This window comes from Apodemus sylvaticus, chromosome 1 (assembly GCF_947179515.1).
Source record: "Apodemus sylvaticus chromosome 1, mApoSyl1.1, whole genome shotgun sequence".
Classification (NCBI taxonomy): Eukaryota; Metazoa; Chordata; class Mammalia; order Rodentia; family Muridae; genus Apodemus; species Apodemus sylvaticus.
In genome coordinates, this window is record NC_067472.1 from 126017272 (window position 1) to 126033484 (window position 16213).

At 47.1% G+C, this 16213-nt stretch overlaps 1 protein-coding gene across 2 annotated transcripts in view; it reads right to left on the reverse strand.

The window, feature by feature from the left end:
- Positions 1–329: 329 nt before the first annotated feature.
- Sh3gl3 (SH3 domain containing GRB2 like 3, endophilin A3) overlaps positions 330–16213 on the reverse strand; it is a 118897-nt gene continuing 103013 nt past the window's right edge. For both annotated transcript variants that reach the window (XM_052159504.1, XM_052159513.1), the window contains one exon: positions 330–951. In XM_052159504.1, coding sequence (XP_052015464.1) covers positions 740–951 — 212 coding nt within the window. In that variant the 3' untranslated portion in view covers positions 330–739. The remainder of the gene's footprint in view (positions 952–16213) is intronic.

The window sequence follows — 16213 nt, forward strand, 5'->3', positions numbered from 1 at the left end:
TCAGACGCTCAGTCCAACTGACCAACCGTGCCGGACATCGGCATCTACCGTGGGACTGTTTGAAAACCTGCCTGCCCATATATGACAGCGAAGCTTGAGCCGGCTATTTAGTGAACTTACCAGTAGGCAGGAAGTCTTGCTAATCTTAGGCTGAGAAAGGGATGCACCGTGTGTAAATCCGTAGCTACTAAAGCGCCACCCCACCTGCTGGCATTGATTGACAGCCATCATCTAAGGACCCCACCTGGGACCACAGACCAGCCAAGGATTTGCCCTGAGGTCCAAGCTTAAAAAGCAATTTGACATTAAAAATAACCAGTCTTTATGAACACAGTGTGCCATGTTTATTGGGCCGTTCACAGGTAAGCTTACAACAGGAAAAGACCGGATGCCATCAATAACGTCAAGAAACAAAATCTTTAGCTTTCATAGCTGCAAAGGGTGCATTCCCACTGCAGCTAAGGACTACCCAGGCCACTCGAATGGGCGCAATTTACTTTAAGCAACAGGAAGCAAATACATTTAACCAATGACTTTTAGAACAAGAAGAAAACTAATTTTATGAGTTAGGACAAAGAAATCAGTTATACAAATTAAATTGATACAAAATACATTATAAAGAAAACACACATACAAAAGTGATTAAGTGGGCAGAGAGCGAGGATGCCACAGAACACCACACTGAGCGAGCACTGGTGCCAGTTCATTTCAGTTCTGAAGTTAGGTCCAAAAGACACATTTACCGAGGTAAAGGCACAATGACTTCCACATAATTAATGGGGAAGAAGCCGGATTCCCCACGGAGCATTCCTTCGTACCAGTTTTCATCTATCTGATTGGTTAACGTAATGATGTCCCCTTCTTTAAATCCTAATTCTCCTTCGTTTTCTGGCTCAAAGTCATAGAGACCGCGACAGCAGGGCTGGTCCGAGGGAGCGTCAGTGCCTGTCCCTGTGATGTGGACAAAAAGCGCAGGTTAACAGACAGATCACCCAGAGAGGAGCAATGGCGGACAAGCCTGTGCTGGTCCCTGCCTACCCCAGGGCTGCCCTCCAGCGCTACTTTGTGGCCCCTGGCCGCCTCCAGCTGCCTTAGCACACCCCCTGCACACAGTGCCTGTCTTTTCAGTCCTCTGAGGAGAAGGATACAAGCCCAAGAGCCCAAGGGGAAAGGCAGATCACAAGGCCCTGGTCCTGCCTCCAGAATGAATGCTCAGACTCTCTTTGAGGTGACTGGACAGACCTGGGACTGCTAAAGGACAAAGTTGAGGTGAGACGTGTCAAGCAGTGCTGAGGCGGTAACATGAGAACACAAAGAGAGGACCCACAACAACACAAATGTTCACAGAACTGACTAACGGGGCCAAACCTAGAGTTCTCACAGCAATGGCTTTCCCGGAAAAGACTGAAACATGGTCACTGTAAAAGAGAAAATGTGTATACAGATCTGAGACATGTCAACTCTAACTTGTTGACTCAGATAACCAGTGTGAGGCCTGGGAAGGCCAGGTGTCTGTATGAATAGATCTGTGAATATATTTCCATATATTTGTTTTCATTAAATAATGTTCCTGCACTTAGTACGGCGGTGGCGAACTTAGCCCCATACACAGCTATCAGCCAGCTGCCACCTGTTCCAAATCCCTCTATCGTTGCTGTCTCTCATGATGGCCATTCTGAGCTCTCCCGAGACCCGTCAGATCTCTAACTGAACATTTGTAACCCTCCCTCCCTGCCTCCCTCCCTGCCTGCCTCTCTCCCTCCCTTCTTTCCTCCCTCCCTCCTTTCCTTCCTCCCTTCTTTCCTCCCTCCCTCCTTTCCTTCCTCCTTTCTTTCCTCCCTCCCTCCTTTCCTTCTTCCCTTCTTTCCTCCCTCCCTCCTTTCCTTCCTCCCTTCTTTCCTCCCTCCCTCCTTCCCTGCCTCTCCTTTCTCCCTCCTTCCTTTTCTTCCTTCTTTCCTCTTCCTCCCTCTTTTCCTCCCTTCCTTCCTCTTCCTCCCTCCCTCCCTTCTTCTTGCCTCCTTGCCCCATCTCTTCCCCCTCTTTTTCATCTCCTCTTCCACGCTCCCTCCCTCATTTTTTTCTCACACCCTCTCTCCTCTTCAGTTCTCCTTTAGACTTTCTCAGCTTTCATAGATAAATCTGAAGATAGTGTGTGCATTTCTTGACATACATGCACACAAATATGTGCATTTTTCCCTCAGAGTAACCACCCAGAACAGGATTTGATCATCACAGAATATGAAGTGTGTTAAGATGCTTAAAATTTGTTATCAATTTAATATTGTACCTTTATATTTAAAAATTAGAAGCCCTTGACCATCAAGAAGCAGGCCCCAAGTGCTTTCTTTTTTTCTTTTTACAAGTTGTCTTAGGTCATTGCATCTTTTCACAGCAACAGAACAGTACTAAGACAAGGCCTCCATTCCCACCTTTAGACTTCACGTGAGAGTTGAAGTTCTTTAGGAGACTGTATCCCTCCTCACCAAACCTTCACGGCTCACATAAGGTTAGCAAAGAGAGAAAGATTGAGAACAGATTTAAACATGTCTGCAGTTGGCCAAGGATAACTCCCAGACCTGTTAGAGCAGACAGACAGATGCTCAACAATGTAACTTATCTTTTTAAAATTTCCAGATCTTTCCAACCTGGGGCGGGGGGCCTGAGAACTCCCCAGCACCACAGCCTTTCTTGCATCCAGAGTTAGGTATACAGAGCTTTGGCGGCTGGGGAAAGAGAAAGTATTGTAGCAAGTCCTCTCCTCCTTCTGAGGGGCAGCTCCTTCCCCTCAGGTCACCTGCAGACTGACTGGCCTCTTGAAATCTGGATCTTTCTATGCAATGGTCCGGGACCACCTAGATGTTTGTGGATTTGGACGGCTCCTTCCAGGAGAGGATTCACCCCAGCCTGAGTGTAAAATCCTTTTGTCATAATGATGGAATCCAGGGAGACAAATATAAACCCTGGGGCTTAGTTCCACTATTTTCAATTTGGATAGAATAACATTCAATGATTTCAAAGCACTAGGGAGCTGCGTTTCTAGCACAGAACTTTTCATTCAGAAAGCGACTCCTCTAACAATCTGGCAGAAGGCAGCCTGGGAGTCTTGTACAAACCTTCCCCTTTCTGAAGACGTCACAATGGCCTGATATCAAATCAGAAAGAAACACCAGGGTTCCAGACCCCAAACCAAGGCCTACCTACCTCACTCAAGGCAACCTTCTAAACAATCTTAGATGCTACTAAGGTGCTTTGTGGGCTATCTCACTGACCGTGAGGCTCACTCTATGATGCTGCTGAGGCACTGTGTGGGCTATCTCATGGACTGTGAGGCTCACTAGTTTTCCTCACACTTACTCTATCAGCAACCTTTGATGACCAGAACACATTCTAAGCAGTATAACATTCTCTCTCTCTCTCTCTCTCTCTCTCTCTCTCTCTCTCTGTCTCTTTCTCACGCATGCCCACACACATGCACACACGCGCATGCGCACACTGAACCACTCAAAAGACAGACACATGGCTCACACACCACACCACGCCGCACTCTGATATGCCAAGAGAGGTGCTGCACCAGCAAATACACACTAGACAGGATGCCTCTCAGGAAACCACTAGGAAGAAAGACTCCATAAAGGAGTTCCCCGGCTCATGCACCTGGGGACCTCCACACCTTTCCTGCACTGCCCCAATGCCAAGCACAATCCTCAGGTGCGCAGATACTTATAACGCACACTGATCAGAACTTGGACTAGCTGGCCCAAACCACACCTGTGGCAGCACAACGTTCTGAAATACCTCCTGATACATTTTTCATTCTGGGTCATTTTTGTTAGCCAGAGTCCTCTTCCAAGTAAGCCTCCCTTCAACAAAGGGAGCAGAGAGGCCAGGCAGGAACCACAGCCCGCGCATGGCGTGCAGTTCTAAAACGTTGCTATTTCAGTTGTGAAATGCTGTGGACATTATGCTGCGGGAGTTGAGGCTTTCAGGGTTTCGTGCTGGAGGCCGGGTATACTTTGTAAGATGTAAGAGGCAGACTCCGGTTCAAAAGAACCAGAGCTTGAAGACCTCAGATCCTAGAGATTTTATTTCCATCTGTGGAGATGGAAAGGCTGTTTCCTGCTACTAAGAAAAGAGGTAGAAGTTCTTCCTGGACAGGGAGGGACCTGGAGAGAGAAGACAGTGGCTACAGCGTGCAAATGTTTCCTCGATTACACCCTGAGGATGACGTCTGCCCCACTTCCCACTGGAACTCTGGATCAAGGCAGCTCCCAAAGTGCTCTGGGCCAGGGAAAGTGTGGTGCAATGAAACCCGAGGGGGCTTGAGGTAACTACCGCTTACTCCCCAGAGTGAAGGAGGACTGAGGGTCCACAGGCCACAAGCACAATGGGACAGATGTTCAACATACACAGATCTGGCCTCTCAGAGGTGGGACTGGAGCAGGAGACATCAGATCGATCTCTGTGACTAGAGAGCCCATTGGCCTCCACATGTGCAACCCCCAATCTCCATCAGCTCCCACGCATTTGGACAGTATCTCGCGGTGATTGAGGATGAGAGGACAATTAAGGAAAACCACCAGCTCCAAGAAGGGGGTGCATCTCTGAACCACTACAGTGGTTTCCTGAATCCAGTGAGTAATGAATAGGCCATTGACGCTTTTCATTGGAGGAGACTGAGTTACCTTGAAATGGCAAGATTACATTTTTTTCCATTAAAAGAAATGGAAAAAAGATTAATTTTTTTTCTCATTCCATTTTTGGCAAACAGTGGAAATGGAAAATGATCAAGCCGTTTCCGCTGCTGGTCTAAATGGAGAGTCATAGCAAGACCAAGTAGAGGGATAACATTTCTGCCCACCTAAGACACAGGCGGGGCCCTCTGGGACACAAAATCCATGCCCCAGAAGATGGAACTCGCAGCCAGTCAAGACAAGCTCTGCTTCCTCAGAGTCTGAGATACTCGCATGTAAGGGGCCTGGATGCCTGGCTCCCCACCCCCAGACACAGCACCTCCCTACAATATTTTCTCTGACTCTTGAGAGTAGGCCTTAATGTAGCATGAGAGGGGAGATAGGAAATACAATCTGTCTTTGTGAATGTCATGAATCAAAGATTATTTTAACGGGAGAGAGAGAGAGAGCATCCCTCTTAACTATGATTCTGCTTCAGCTGCACAGCATCAAGGGGCGAGAGAGAAGGGAGTGCGTTTTCTCTCAGCCACACACAATAGAGATGGAAACCATATTCTTCCTAAAACAAACTTCACTTCCCTCTTGGCAGTGATGTGGCCCACTTTCTAACAATAGAGGGTCCCATCTTAGCCTCAGGAAAATTCGCTCACTGCCCTCCCCCCATCCTTGTTTGCCAAGTCCCTGCTGGACGTGTCACTGGCACACACAAACTCTGACCACATTTCTTCTCATGTAGTAGCCATCCCATCCCATAATATCTCATCTTACCCAGCTTCAACCCTCTCAGGTGTTAGTGAGGCAAGTCATGCCTCAGCCTCAGCGACAATAGATTTAGTTTATTAATTAGTTACTACCATTTCCCCCCAACATAAGGGACAGAGAAGCCTCTGACCCTTGCCTGGGTGCAGTCTGCTGTATGGACCACGTGAGTAACCGTGGGAAGGTTTATCCCCTCTCCACACCTCCTCAGCCACCCTCAGGCCTTCTTGTATGAGCCAATCCCTGTCCCTCAGAGGATATCCTCTGCCTGGATCTTACCCACCCTGAGGAAAGCCCTTCCCTAATGGGGCTTCTGTCCTCCCTTCCGGTTCCCAGAGCCTGCAGTTTTGAAACAACATCCTCTCCCTAGACAGCAGCATGGGGACTGTGCTAGAATAGAGTGGCCTGACCTGGTCCTTTCCCGCCATTCTCTTCTCATTCCCCCCCTCAGGCTGGGATCTGTTCTCAAAGGCTCTGAATCCACACTTGACTCTGAGGGGAATGACGTAGTAGAAGGGGCGGTGAGTAGGGAAGCGGTGAGCTCTCTTCTCAGGTGTGAAAAGTTGAAGCTCTTCCAGCACACTGGATCTTGAGCTATCTTCCTGTGGGTTTTCTCCTCTCCTCCTCTGGCTTTGACTCTAGGGATTGCAAGACTCAGAAAGCACTCAGTCTGAGAACTACCAATGAAGGGCACTCTTGAACCCCTCCCTTCACACACACCTACTTTCTGGAAGTCAGTGAGATGGAGAGAGAACTCACACAGCCTACTATTTGTCCCATGGAAAGAGACAAGGGGTGGGGTCTCCAGGAAGCGACTGACCTGAGGAGAGCACTCTTTTAGTAAATGCCCCAAAGTGTTGTGTCTTTTGAAAAGAAAAGTTGTTTGTTTTTAAAAATATACACACATATACATATAGCTTCGTTCTTGCCTCCCTTGCAGCTAGGTTGCGACCTGTCCCTTTCCCTACTGCCAGTGGACCTTCCCGAAGCAGTCCCTTGGGTCCTTCTAATCTGCTGCTCTCAGTCTGCTGTAGGCTGGGAAAGCAGATAGCCGATTATGTAGCATCAACAGCGGCTGTGCTGTGGCTCCTACATGCTAGCAAGTACTGTGCCCAGCACCCCGAATTTACAGGCTTTAACTTTATCCTTAGAACAGTTCTTCCCAGTGGGAAGTTATGACCCCTGCTCTTCAGGACCCATAAGTATTCAGTGACAGAGATGGGATTCAGTGCCCTCTGACCCCAAAACTCCCTCTATCCTTCTTGGTTGAGCCTGAGGGTGGGCTGACTTGTTTCCAACTCACTTCCTTGTCTCAGGTCCAAATGCTCAGTAGTGTCCGCTTACTGCTTAAGCTACACCCAGGGCCACTGAAGCTTGGGGAAGGTACCTGGCAGGTTGAGAGGAGCAGTACTCCAGTCAGGAATGCATCAAGTGTCTTTCTGGAAGCCTGGTTTCCACAAGACAGTCACCCTAGGATGTACTACACTGAAGAATTTGGCTCAATCATTTGTCTCCTAGACATGTCTATACTCCTATTGCAAAGTGAGTGTCTTTTTTTTTAATGTGTAGGCCCTGCCTTTCCCTTTTGAATACATGTTTATTTTCCAATGTAATCCCTGGAGATTGGCACCAATTGTGCTATTTCTGAGCAGACTTCAAAGTGTCAAGAAGTTTATAAAAGTCTCTTTTATACCTCACGAAAGCTAGAATGTCTTAACACAGGTCAGTGGAGAGATTTACTTTGCCTGCTCTGACAGACCCTCACCCTTCTCCACACACTCAGATCTCAGCCTGGGGCCTGTTAACCCTTAGCTGTCACAATATTAATTAGGACCTTCAGAAATCTCAATGGAGCTTTTTGCATTTTGCATTTTCTTTAACTGTTGAGTCCATGGTTTCTATGGCATCTTCGGCCATAGAATCTGAGATTCTTTCTTCTATCTCTTGTATTCTGTTGTTGATATTTGCGTCTATGGTCCCTGATTTCTTCCCAAGGTTTTCTATCTCCAAAGTTGTCTCCCTTTATGCTTTCTTAGTTGCTTCTACTTCTGTTTTTAGATCCTGGAAATTTTTGCTCAGTTCTGTCATCTGCTTGTTTGTGTTTTCCTCTAATTCTTTAAGAGATTTTTGTGTTTCCTCTTTCATGACTTCTGCCTGTTGATCAAAGTTCTCCTGTATTTCTTTAAGTGATTTTTGAGTTTCCTCCTTATTGGCTTTTGTATTCTCCTGAATTTCTTTCAATGATTTTTGTGTTTTCCTTGTAAGGGCTTCTAATTTTTGATCCATTTTCTCCTGAATTTCTTTAAGTATGTCCTTCATGTGTTCCTGTACCAGCATCATGACCAGTGATTTTAAATCCAAATCTTGTTTTTCTGGTGTGTTGGGGTATCCAGGACTTGCTAATGTTGGAGAATTGGGTTCAGATGCTGCCATAATGCCTCGGTTTCTGTTAGTAACGTTCCCACGTTTGCCTTTAGCCATCTAGTTCTCCCAGGTGTTAGATGGTCTTATTGTCACTGGCTGGTGCTTCAACCTACTGTGGATCTTTAAGGTTATCTCTGCAACACTGGATGACTGGGTTTCTTCTGGCACAGATTACTGATATGCTGCCTTCCTCTTCTGGGCCTTTGGAGCCCTTCTCAGTCTTGCCTCAAGCAATGTTATACTGAGGTTGTCAAGGTCAACCAGGTGTTCTCTGTCTGCTCTATTATGGAGCGGAAGATGTTGTGGTGGGGGTCACTCCCTCTGTTGATTCTCACATCCTTGTACCAAGCTCAACTCCAAATGGATCAAGGACCTCCACATAAAACCTGACACACTGAAACTAATCGAAAAGAAACTGGGGAAGACCCTGGAGGACATGGGCACAGGAGAAAAGTTCCTGAATAGAACACCAATAGCTTATGCTCTAAGATCAAGAATTGACAAGTGGGACCTCATAAAACTACAAAGTTTCTGTAAGGCAAAGGACACCGTCAAAAGGACAAAACATCATCCAACAGACTGGGAAAGGATCTTCACCAACCCTAAATCCGACAGAGGGCTAATATCTAATATATACAAAGAACTCAAGAAAGTAGAACCCAGAGAACCAAATAACCCCATTAAAAAGTGGGGTATGGAGCTAAACAAAGAATTTTCACATGAACTTTGGAGAGCTGAGAAACACCTTAAGAAATGTTCAACATCATTACATTAGGGAAATGCAAATCAAAACAACCCTGAAATTTCACCTCACACCAGTCAGAATGGCTAAGGTCAAAAACTCAGGAGACAGCAGGTGTTGGTGAGGATGTGAGGATGTGGAGAAAGAGGAACACTCCTTCACTGCTGGTGGGATTGCAAGATGGTGCAACCACTTTGGAAATCAGTCTGGCGGTTCCTCAGAAAACTGGGCATGACACTTCCTGAGGACCCTGTTATACCACTCCTGGGCATATATCCAGAGGATTCTTCAGCATGCAATAAGGACACATGCTCCACTATGTTCATAGCAGCCCTATTTGTAGTAGCCAGAAGCTGGAAAGAACCTAGGTGTCCTTCAACGGAGGAATGGATACAAAAAAATGTGGTATATTTACACAATGGAGTACTATTCCGCCATTAGAAACAATGAATTCATGAAATTCTTAGACAAATGGATGGAGCTGGAGAACATACTAAGTGAGGTAACCCAGTCTCAAAAGATCAATCATGGTATGCACTCACTTATAAGTGGATATTAGCCTAGAAACTTGGAATAGCCAAGACATAATCCACAAATTAAATGATGTCCAAAAAGAATGGAGGAGTGGCCCCTGGTTCTGGAAAGACTCAGTGCAAGAGTATAGGGGAATTCCAGAACAAGGAAGTGGGAAGGGGTGGATGGAAGAACAGGGGGAGGGAAGAGGGCTTATGGGACTTGCGGGGAGTGGGGACCCAGAAAAGGGGAAATCATTTGAAATGTAAATAAAAAATATATCAATAAAAAAAAAAAAAGAAATCTCAATGGAGGAAAAAAAGAAAGCTTCATAAACAGATGGCGCCAAATAATCGGTATCTGGGGCTGGACCAGAGAAGCTGGAGCCTGTGTCTGAAGCTGGAGCCTGTGTCTGGGTGAGTACTTTTCCAAAATGCCTGTCTGTCCTTGATTCTGTATTAAAGCCTTCTCTAATCACTCCAGCACTGCTTAAGTCTACAAACAGAGGAAGGGCAAGTATTGCCTGCCCTCTATTGTAATGTAGAGCAAGATCCCAGGGTGAGGAAGGTTTGGGACACAGGTCTCAAGTGCCACACTGTTTCCTGATTCTGACAACTGCCTAGGCACAGAGTTCCTCTCAAGGACTCTCCTGGGCTTTCTCTTCTCTCTAGGGACAAGGGGGCAGCTCAAGCAGTGGACCTGGTGACCCTGTGTGGGGCTTAGACAGACACTAGCATTCTCCTGGCCGGGTCTGAGTGCGGCCTCAGCGGTGAGCCCCTCCTCCAGGCTAGCTCACTTCAGTCCCCCCCTCAGCTGCCTAGCACTGACATTATCAGCGGCTCCATCGCAGCCGCAGCCCCACGTAGTCTGCCTAATTGACCTACATCCTTTCAGCAGGCTCTGCTCTTTTTCCTTCTCTGGAAAGAAGAAATGATGAAGAAAATGTTCTTGGAATCTGTTTTTGGCAAAGTCTTCAGAGCTTTGCTTAAAAATTGTTAGTGAAATGCTTGACATTTTTCCTTTCCTTTATAAACATTATAGGCAAATCATTCAGAATCCTAATGGAAAGTAATTTCCCATTAATGCAAGCTGTAAAATGCTATTTTCTTTTGAAACTCTGCCTGGGAAACAAACAGTGCAGGGCCCTTTACACTCGAAATTCCACCTACAAACCAGCAATGCTCCACGATGGGTGTGTGACGAGGGGACCCAAGGCGACCCCAGGGAACCTTCAAGGACATGGCTGGCACAGGCACATGGCCACAGTGTCACTCGGGAGACCCCACCGTCTGGGAGAATTGAGTTTCTGGGTTCAGCCTTCCTATAAAAGCCAGCAGGGTATTACTTTTCTTACAATTTAATCTGCCGAGGGACAGAGCTACTGGCCAAGGCGAAGGGACAGAGGCTTGGATGTGAAGAGCCTAGGTAAGGAAGCCAGGGCTCCCTTGTCCTGTTCCAGTTCCCTCCACCAGGCCAGATGCACGCGGCAGATGTCCTCAGTCACCACACACCGGCCACACCCCCATGATCATGGATCCTTGAGACCAACTTTCCCAACGCTCTTAAACATTGTTACATTTGCCAGGATTTCCTGTGTGTGTGTGTGTGTGTGTGTGTGTGTGTGTGTGTGTGTGTGTGTGAGAGAGAGAGGGGGCAGGAGAGAGATATGAGTGTATGTGTGTGCACATATGTGTGCGCGCGTGCAAGCACGCCTGCATGTGGTCAGAGATCAATGGTAGGTCTCTCCCTTCTATCATCTTCCACCTTAATTCTGGAGCAGAGTCTCTTCCTGTACCTGGAGTTCGCTGATCCCTCCTGTCTCTGCCTTCCTAACCCTGAGCGTGTGAGTGCACACTGTACCTCGCTGAGAGACCACGTACTCGTCTGTAAACCAGTGGTACAGCAGCATCAAAGCTGCACCCACCAGCAGACTACCCAGCCTAATGCCATCTGTGGTATGGTGCCAGCATCACTACGCTGTTCTGCGGTTTCATTCTCATTTTGACTCTGCAACCTTAGTATGCAGAAGGAAGGAGGTCCACCCACACAGCAACAAGCAACGATGCTGGCCTGGCGTGCACACGCACTCCAGATGCAAAGGGCCCTCCACCTTTCTCTGACATTTAACCAAATCTTCCCTTCTCATGGAACTCAATAGTCTGCGACTGCCAGGCTAAACGACGGAACAACGGAAAGCCGGGTCTGGCCTGGCAGCCTGTAAGAGACGGCGTTTGGGTGAACCTTACCTAAGGTCCTGGATTCCTGTCTCTAAGAGCAAGCCCCTGCTTCAGTGTTGGCCAGCAGGATGGAAGTGGAGGGCTGGGGGCTGCTTTATCCAGAGATAGAGGCTGGGATTGCACTCACTTTCAAGGTTCTCAGTTCATTTGTTTATATCCTCCATTCTAAACAGAAAGCTTAAAAGGACTTCCAGAAAAATCAGTATCCAAAGTAAAGATTCATGTCAGGCCAGAAACAGGCAAATCATAAAATGTACAAAACTGTATTTTATCCAGACAACCTAAGTTCTGAGAGAGGAGGTAAGCACTGCTACGCCATGACACTAGTGGACAGACACACAGTGGGACTGGCCCTGGCAGAGCAGGATGCGGGTTTCCCCTGGCAGTCTGCTCAAGGGCCAGTGAGCTTCCCCACAGCCAGAGGAAGTGACAAGGTTTAACAGGTGTATGATTTTCCTAAAGTACCCATGTCAGTTCTCCAAAGCCTCTGACTTCTTATATTTACTCAAATATGTGTTATTGAAATACATTTTTCAAGATTTTCTTCAAACCAGATAAATATTGCCCATAACCAGTTTAGCTTATGTGCAGGTGTGTTTACAGCTGTGCAGTCATGGGATCTACTTGATGTTGTCTTTCTTTTCTATTTAACTTCACGCCTGTTTGTGTTTCTGTATAATCCACACATCATGACAATTCAATAGATAAATAGTATGTCACGTAGTCTATCATTATCCGACTATGGCCAACGTGCTTACAAGTGAACGCCTAGCCACCAGGGTGCTCCCACAGACAACTTAGTAGAGATTACCTAACAGGGTTACAAGAATATCCTGTGCCTAAGTACCTCTTTAGGTGTGTTTCCAGAAGGGAAGCCACTGAGGTGCACAGACAGAGAGCTACACTGACTTCCCAGTGAGGAGTGTCAGGGGTTGGCAAACTGTGGGCCCTACGCCAAATAATGTAGGAATGGAAGCCGGCTGAGCTCACTCCTCACCTATGGACACGTTTGGATGATGTAACAATAAAATTCAGTAGTTGTTACAGAGATCGCATGGCCCTATAGAGACCATAAGTCTTGCGTATTTACTGTCTGGCCCTCCACCAAAAGGTCTGCTTATGCCTAAGTGATTCTAATCTATAAGCCCTCAGTGATTGTGAGATTGTGCCCAAGTGCCACATCTGAAGAGAAATGGAGCCTGCAGCCCCCAACAGAAGGCAGTAAGTCACAACAGGGCAGTCACGTTCTTCCAGTAACTTTGTAGAACATTCATGTGGCATTCTGCACACTATCCACCAACCCACCTCTCCCTCTGCAAGAGTGATAGAACTGCACGTATGTCTGGGTCTCCAGTCCACCTCTTCCTACCTTTGTAGCTGGTCTGGTCATGTGACTAAGCCCTGGCCATGGGGTGAGAGAGGTGAGGTGAGCCACTTATGCTCCATTCTTTAAGGGGGAAATTACACCTAGACTTTCATTTTTCGCCTCTTGAGTCTCTTGGGAACAGTGGCTACTATTACCCCAGTGTAAAAACTGTTGCCAGAAGCCAGGCACTGTCACAATAAAACCTGCAACCAGAAATGACAACTCAGAAGGCAGAAATGGAAGGAATGCATGTGTAGTAGGTGTGACAGCCCTTAATGCCTGTGAGGACAGCAGAACATTATGGTCCAAGTTTTACATGTGACAACCTTGAAAGAAGGCCCCACACCAGGGACTCCTAAACAGGAGGAGGATAAAGCTAGGATGTGCGTGCCCATCTATGATGGCCAGTGGAGCCTGGCAAGTTAGTATAAGAAGGCAGATCACTGGTCTGTGAGTGAAGACATACTCTTCAAGAGAAAGAGCAGAGGGCGAGAGTCGGATGTTAGGAAGCAACGTCAGGAGCCCCCGAGAGCAGAGGCGAGCAAGCTGCTGATTCAAACGCTCCTAGAGACCCCCCAGCGAGGAGCCCGGGCATGTGACCCTCACTTGGATCTGTTGCTTCCAGTGTCCTCCAGACAACCTCTGAAAGCTGAGAGGAAAGACGTCGAGCTGTCTGCAGTGGTGGGTCTAAGAAGGGACCAAGGCCCTGGGCGCATGCAGAGCACAGTCACCATGGCTTTGAAGGACTCACCCTGTGACAGATACACACGTCTCACCTGGAAACCTCTGAGCTTAGTGAAACTTCCAGGGCCACACAGCACAAGTCTAAGAGGACAACTTGCAAGGCCAGCTTCAGATGTGGCATTTCTGAGGGAGAGCTGGAAGCCATAAAGGACAGGAGAGGAATCTAGCATACAGACAGAGACACAGACACAGATATAAAGACACACAGACACACACAAACACACACAAACTCACACACTCTAATCAAGTCCTTCACTTCTAGGGCAAGGGGTATACACATTCTCATTCATTCTCTCTCTCTCTCATACACACACACATACACACATATACACACACAGACACACACATTCTGTCACACAGAGACACCACACACACATACACACACATACATTCTATCTCTCACACAAACACATTCTCCCTCTCTCCCTCTCTCTCTCTCTCACACACACACAAACACACACATATACATATACATACATATATACTCATCCAGGAGTACTAATTGAACCACTAATTAGAACCAGGTTCTAATCAAGGCAAGTCCTTCACTGTCAGGGCAAGGAGTCCTTTAATATCTGTTAAGCAAGATTCCATCAGTGTTAGGGAGCTGCTCCTGCTGTGTATTTCTATTTGCTGAGGTTTGAATCTTGCTATTAATATTGATCTGTATGTGTGTCCCAAATCCATGTACTACAACTTAGTTCCAGTGAGTCTAGTAGCCTTCCCCACAGGATGATTTCATAAAGGTGGGACTCATGCATGAATTAGTATCCTTAAAAATAAAAGGCCCAATAGAGCAGCTTATTTGCCACTTCCACCATACAGGAAATAGCTACAAGGTGCCATCTATGAGGCAAGTCACGTATCAGCCACCAATCAGGTGACGCTCCAAAGGTCAAGTCTATCTGAAGCTAAAGATGCATGACCAGTGTAGCTGTGGAGGGGCTTGGGGGGAGGGGATTTGGGGATTTGGACTTGCCATTTTCGTGGTGGATGTGTTTCATGTCATCCACTATGACACAGACAGCTGTTCTGTCTCACAGCCTCAGAGGGCTCAGTTCGCTTCACTGGCCCATTTGACTGAGGTGGGGCAGCACTTCATAGTAGGTGGCAAAGGTCCTCATTCCCTTCTGAGAAACAAGAAAGCATCGGGAGTAGCGATGCCCCCACCATGTAGTGGCATAAGGTAAATCTACCAGGCCCACTGTTAAAGGATCGACCACCTCTCAGCAAAGCTATGGTCTGGAGACCAAACTTCTAGTACATGGGCAGCATTCTGAATCTAAACTAAAGCAGAAGAGACATGACAGCTTCTGACCTTAGAACGTCTTGTTGTTCCTAAGTTTCCCACTCAGCTCAGACAGCACTGTGGGGAGGTAGCGCCATTTCCTAAGCTGCTTTATCCTTCTGTGGGTCTGCAGCCAGAATCTGCAGTGACTGATGGCTGGCCTAAAAGGACATATTCATTCTCATATTCTCTCTCTCTCTCTCTCTCTCTCTCTCTCTCTCTCTCTCTCTCTCTCTCTCTCTCTCTCTCTCTCCCCCCCCCCCTTCCTCCTGGCTGGAGTAGGAACAAGCAAGGCAGCCTTATAGGAGAAACAGCCAGGATGACAGGGAGTCAGTCTGCCTGCATGAGTCAGTGGGTAGGTACGGTAGGTACGGTAGGTACGGTAGGTACGCCCTCCTTTTGGAATAGTTCCCCCAGTCATTGTACAAGCAAGAAAACCTTACAATGCTGCATGTTGTAGGCTTATTTTTCTGTTTGTTTGATAGCAAAGTCTTGACACTACTGGTCTGTGAATGTTCTTGATGACTCTTCCTGAGGTAAATGCCATTTAAATCATTAAGCTTTGCATGAAGCATTACATCACAATGCAAACTGAAAACTAGCACAATGCACTGCAAACCACAGCTTCAGGCTGAAACTCTAAAATAAGCACGGAGGAGATAGACTAGTTCAAGTCAAACTGAGCACTGTGCTGATGAAGACATCTAACAACTGCAGGCCCAGATTCTATGTTAAAGTTGGACATTAGAAATATGTCAGGGCTGGGACGATGGCTCTGTGTATAAAGTGCCTGCCTGCTGCACAAAAGAATGAGTCCTGAGTTCAGGTCTCTGGGGGGTTGTTGGGGGATGGGAGACAAAAAGCCACAGTGTGGCAGTTGCCTGCCTGTAACCCCAGCACAGAGGGGCAGAGGCAGGTTTGGCTCCTAGTACCCAGTGTATCTGATGCTGTCTTCTGGCTTTTGAGAGCACCTGCACACAGGCGCACACCCCTCTACACAGATAACACCCATACTATATACACAATCTTTAAAATTACAGCTAAGGGGCTAAGGGCTTAGTTCAGCTGGTAGAGTGCTTGCCTAACATGCAGAAAGCCTTGGGTCCACTGCATGGGACCACATAAACTTAGCATGGTGGCACACGTCTATACTCTTGGCCACACTAACGGTGAAGCAAGAAGTCACAGGCCAAGGAATGCATGTGGCCCCCAGAGAGGGAAAAAGACAAGACATGGGTCCTCTCCTAGAGCTTCCAGAAAGAACACCAACCTCTGGACAGGTCCCCAGAACTATAAAGAAACTTCACCTTATATTGTTTGTTAAGAAGTTTGTTAGGAAGTATAGAAAACTAATGCAACTAAAGAAAAATTAGCATAAATGAAACCTAAATGGAATGGGTACAGAGAGAAGGCTGAAAAGTGAGACATCCTTAGAGAGCAGCTGTGAAC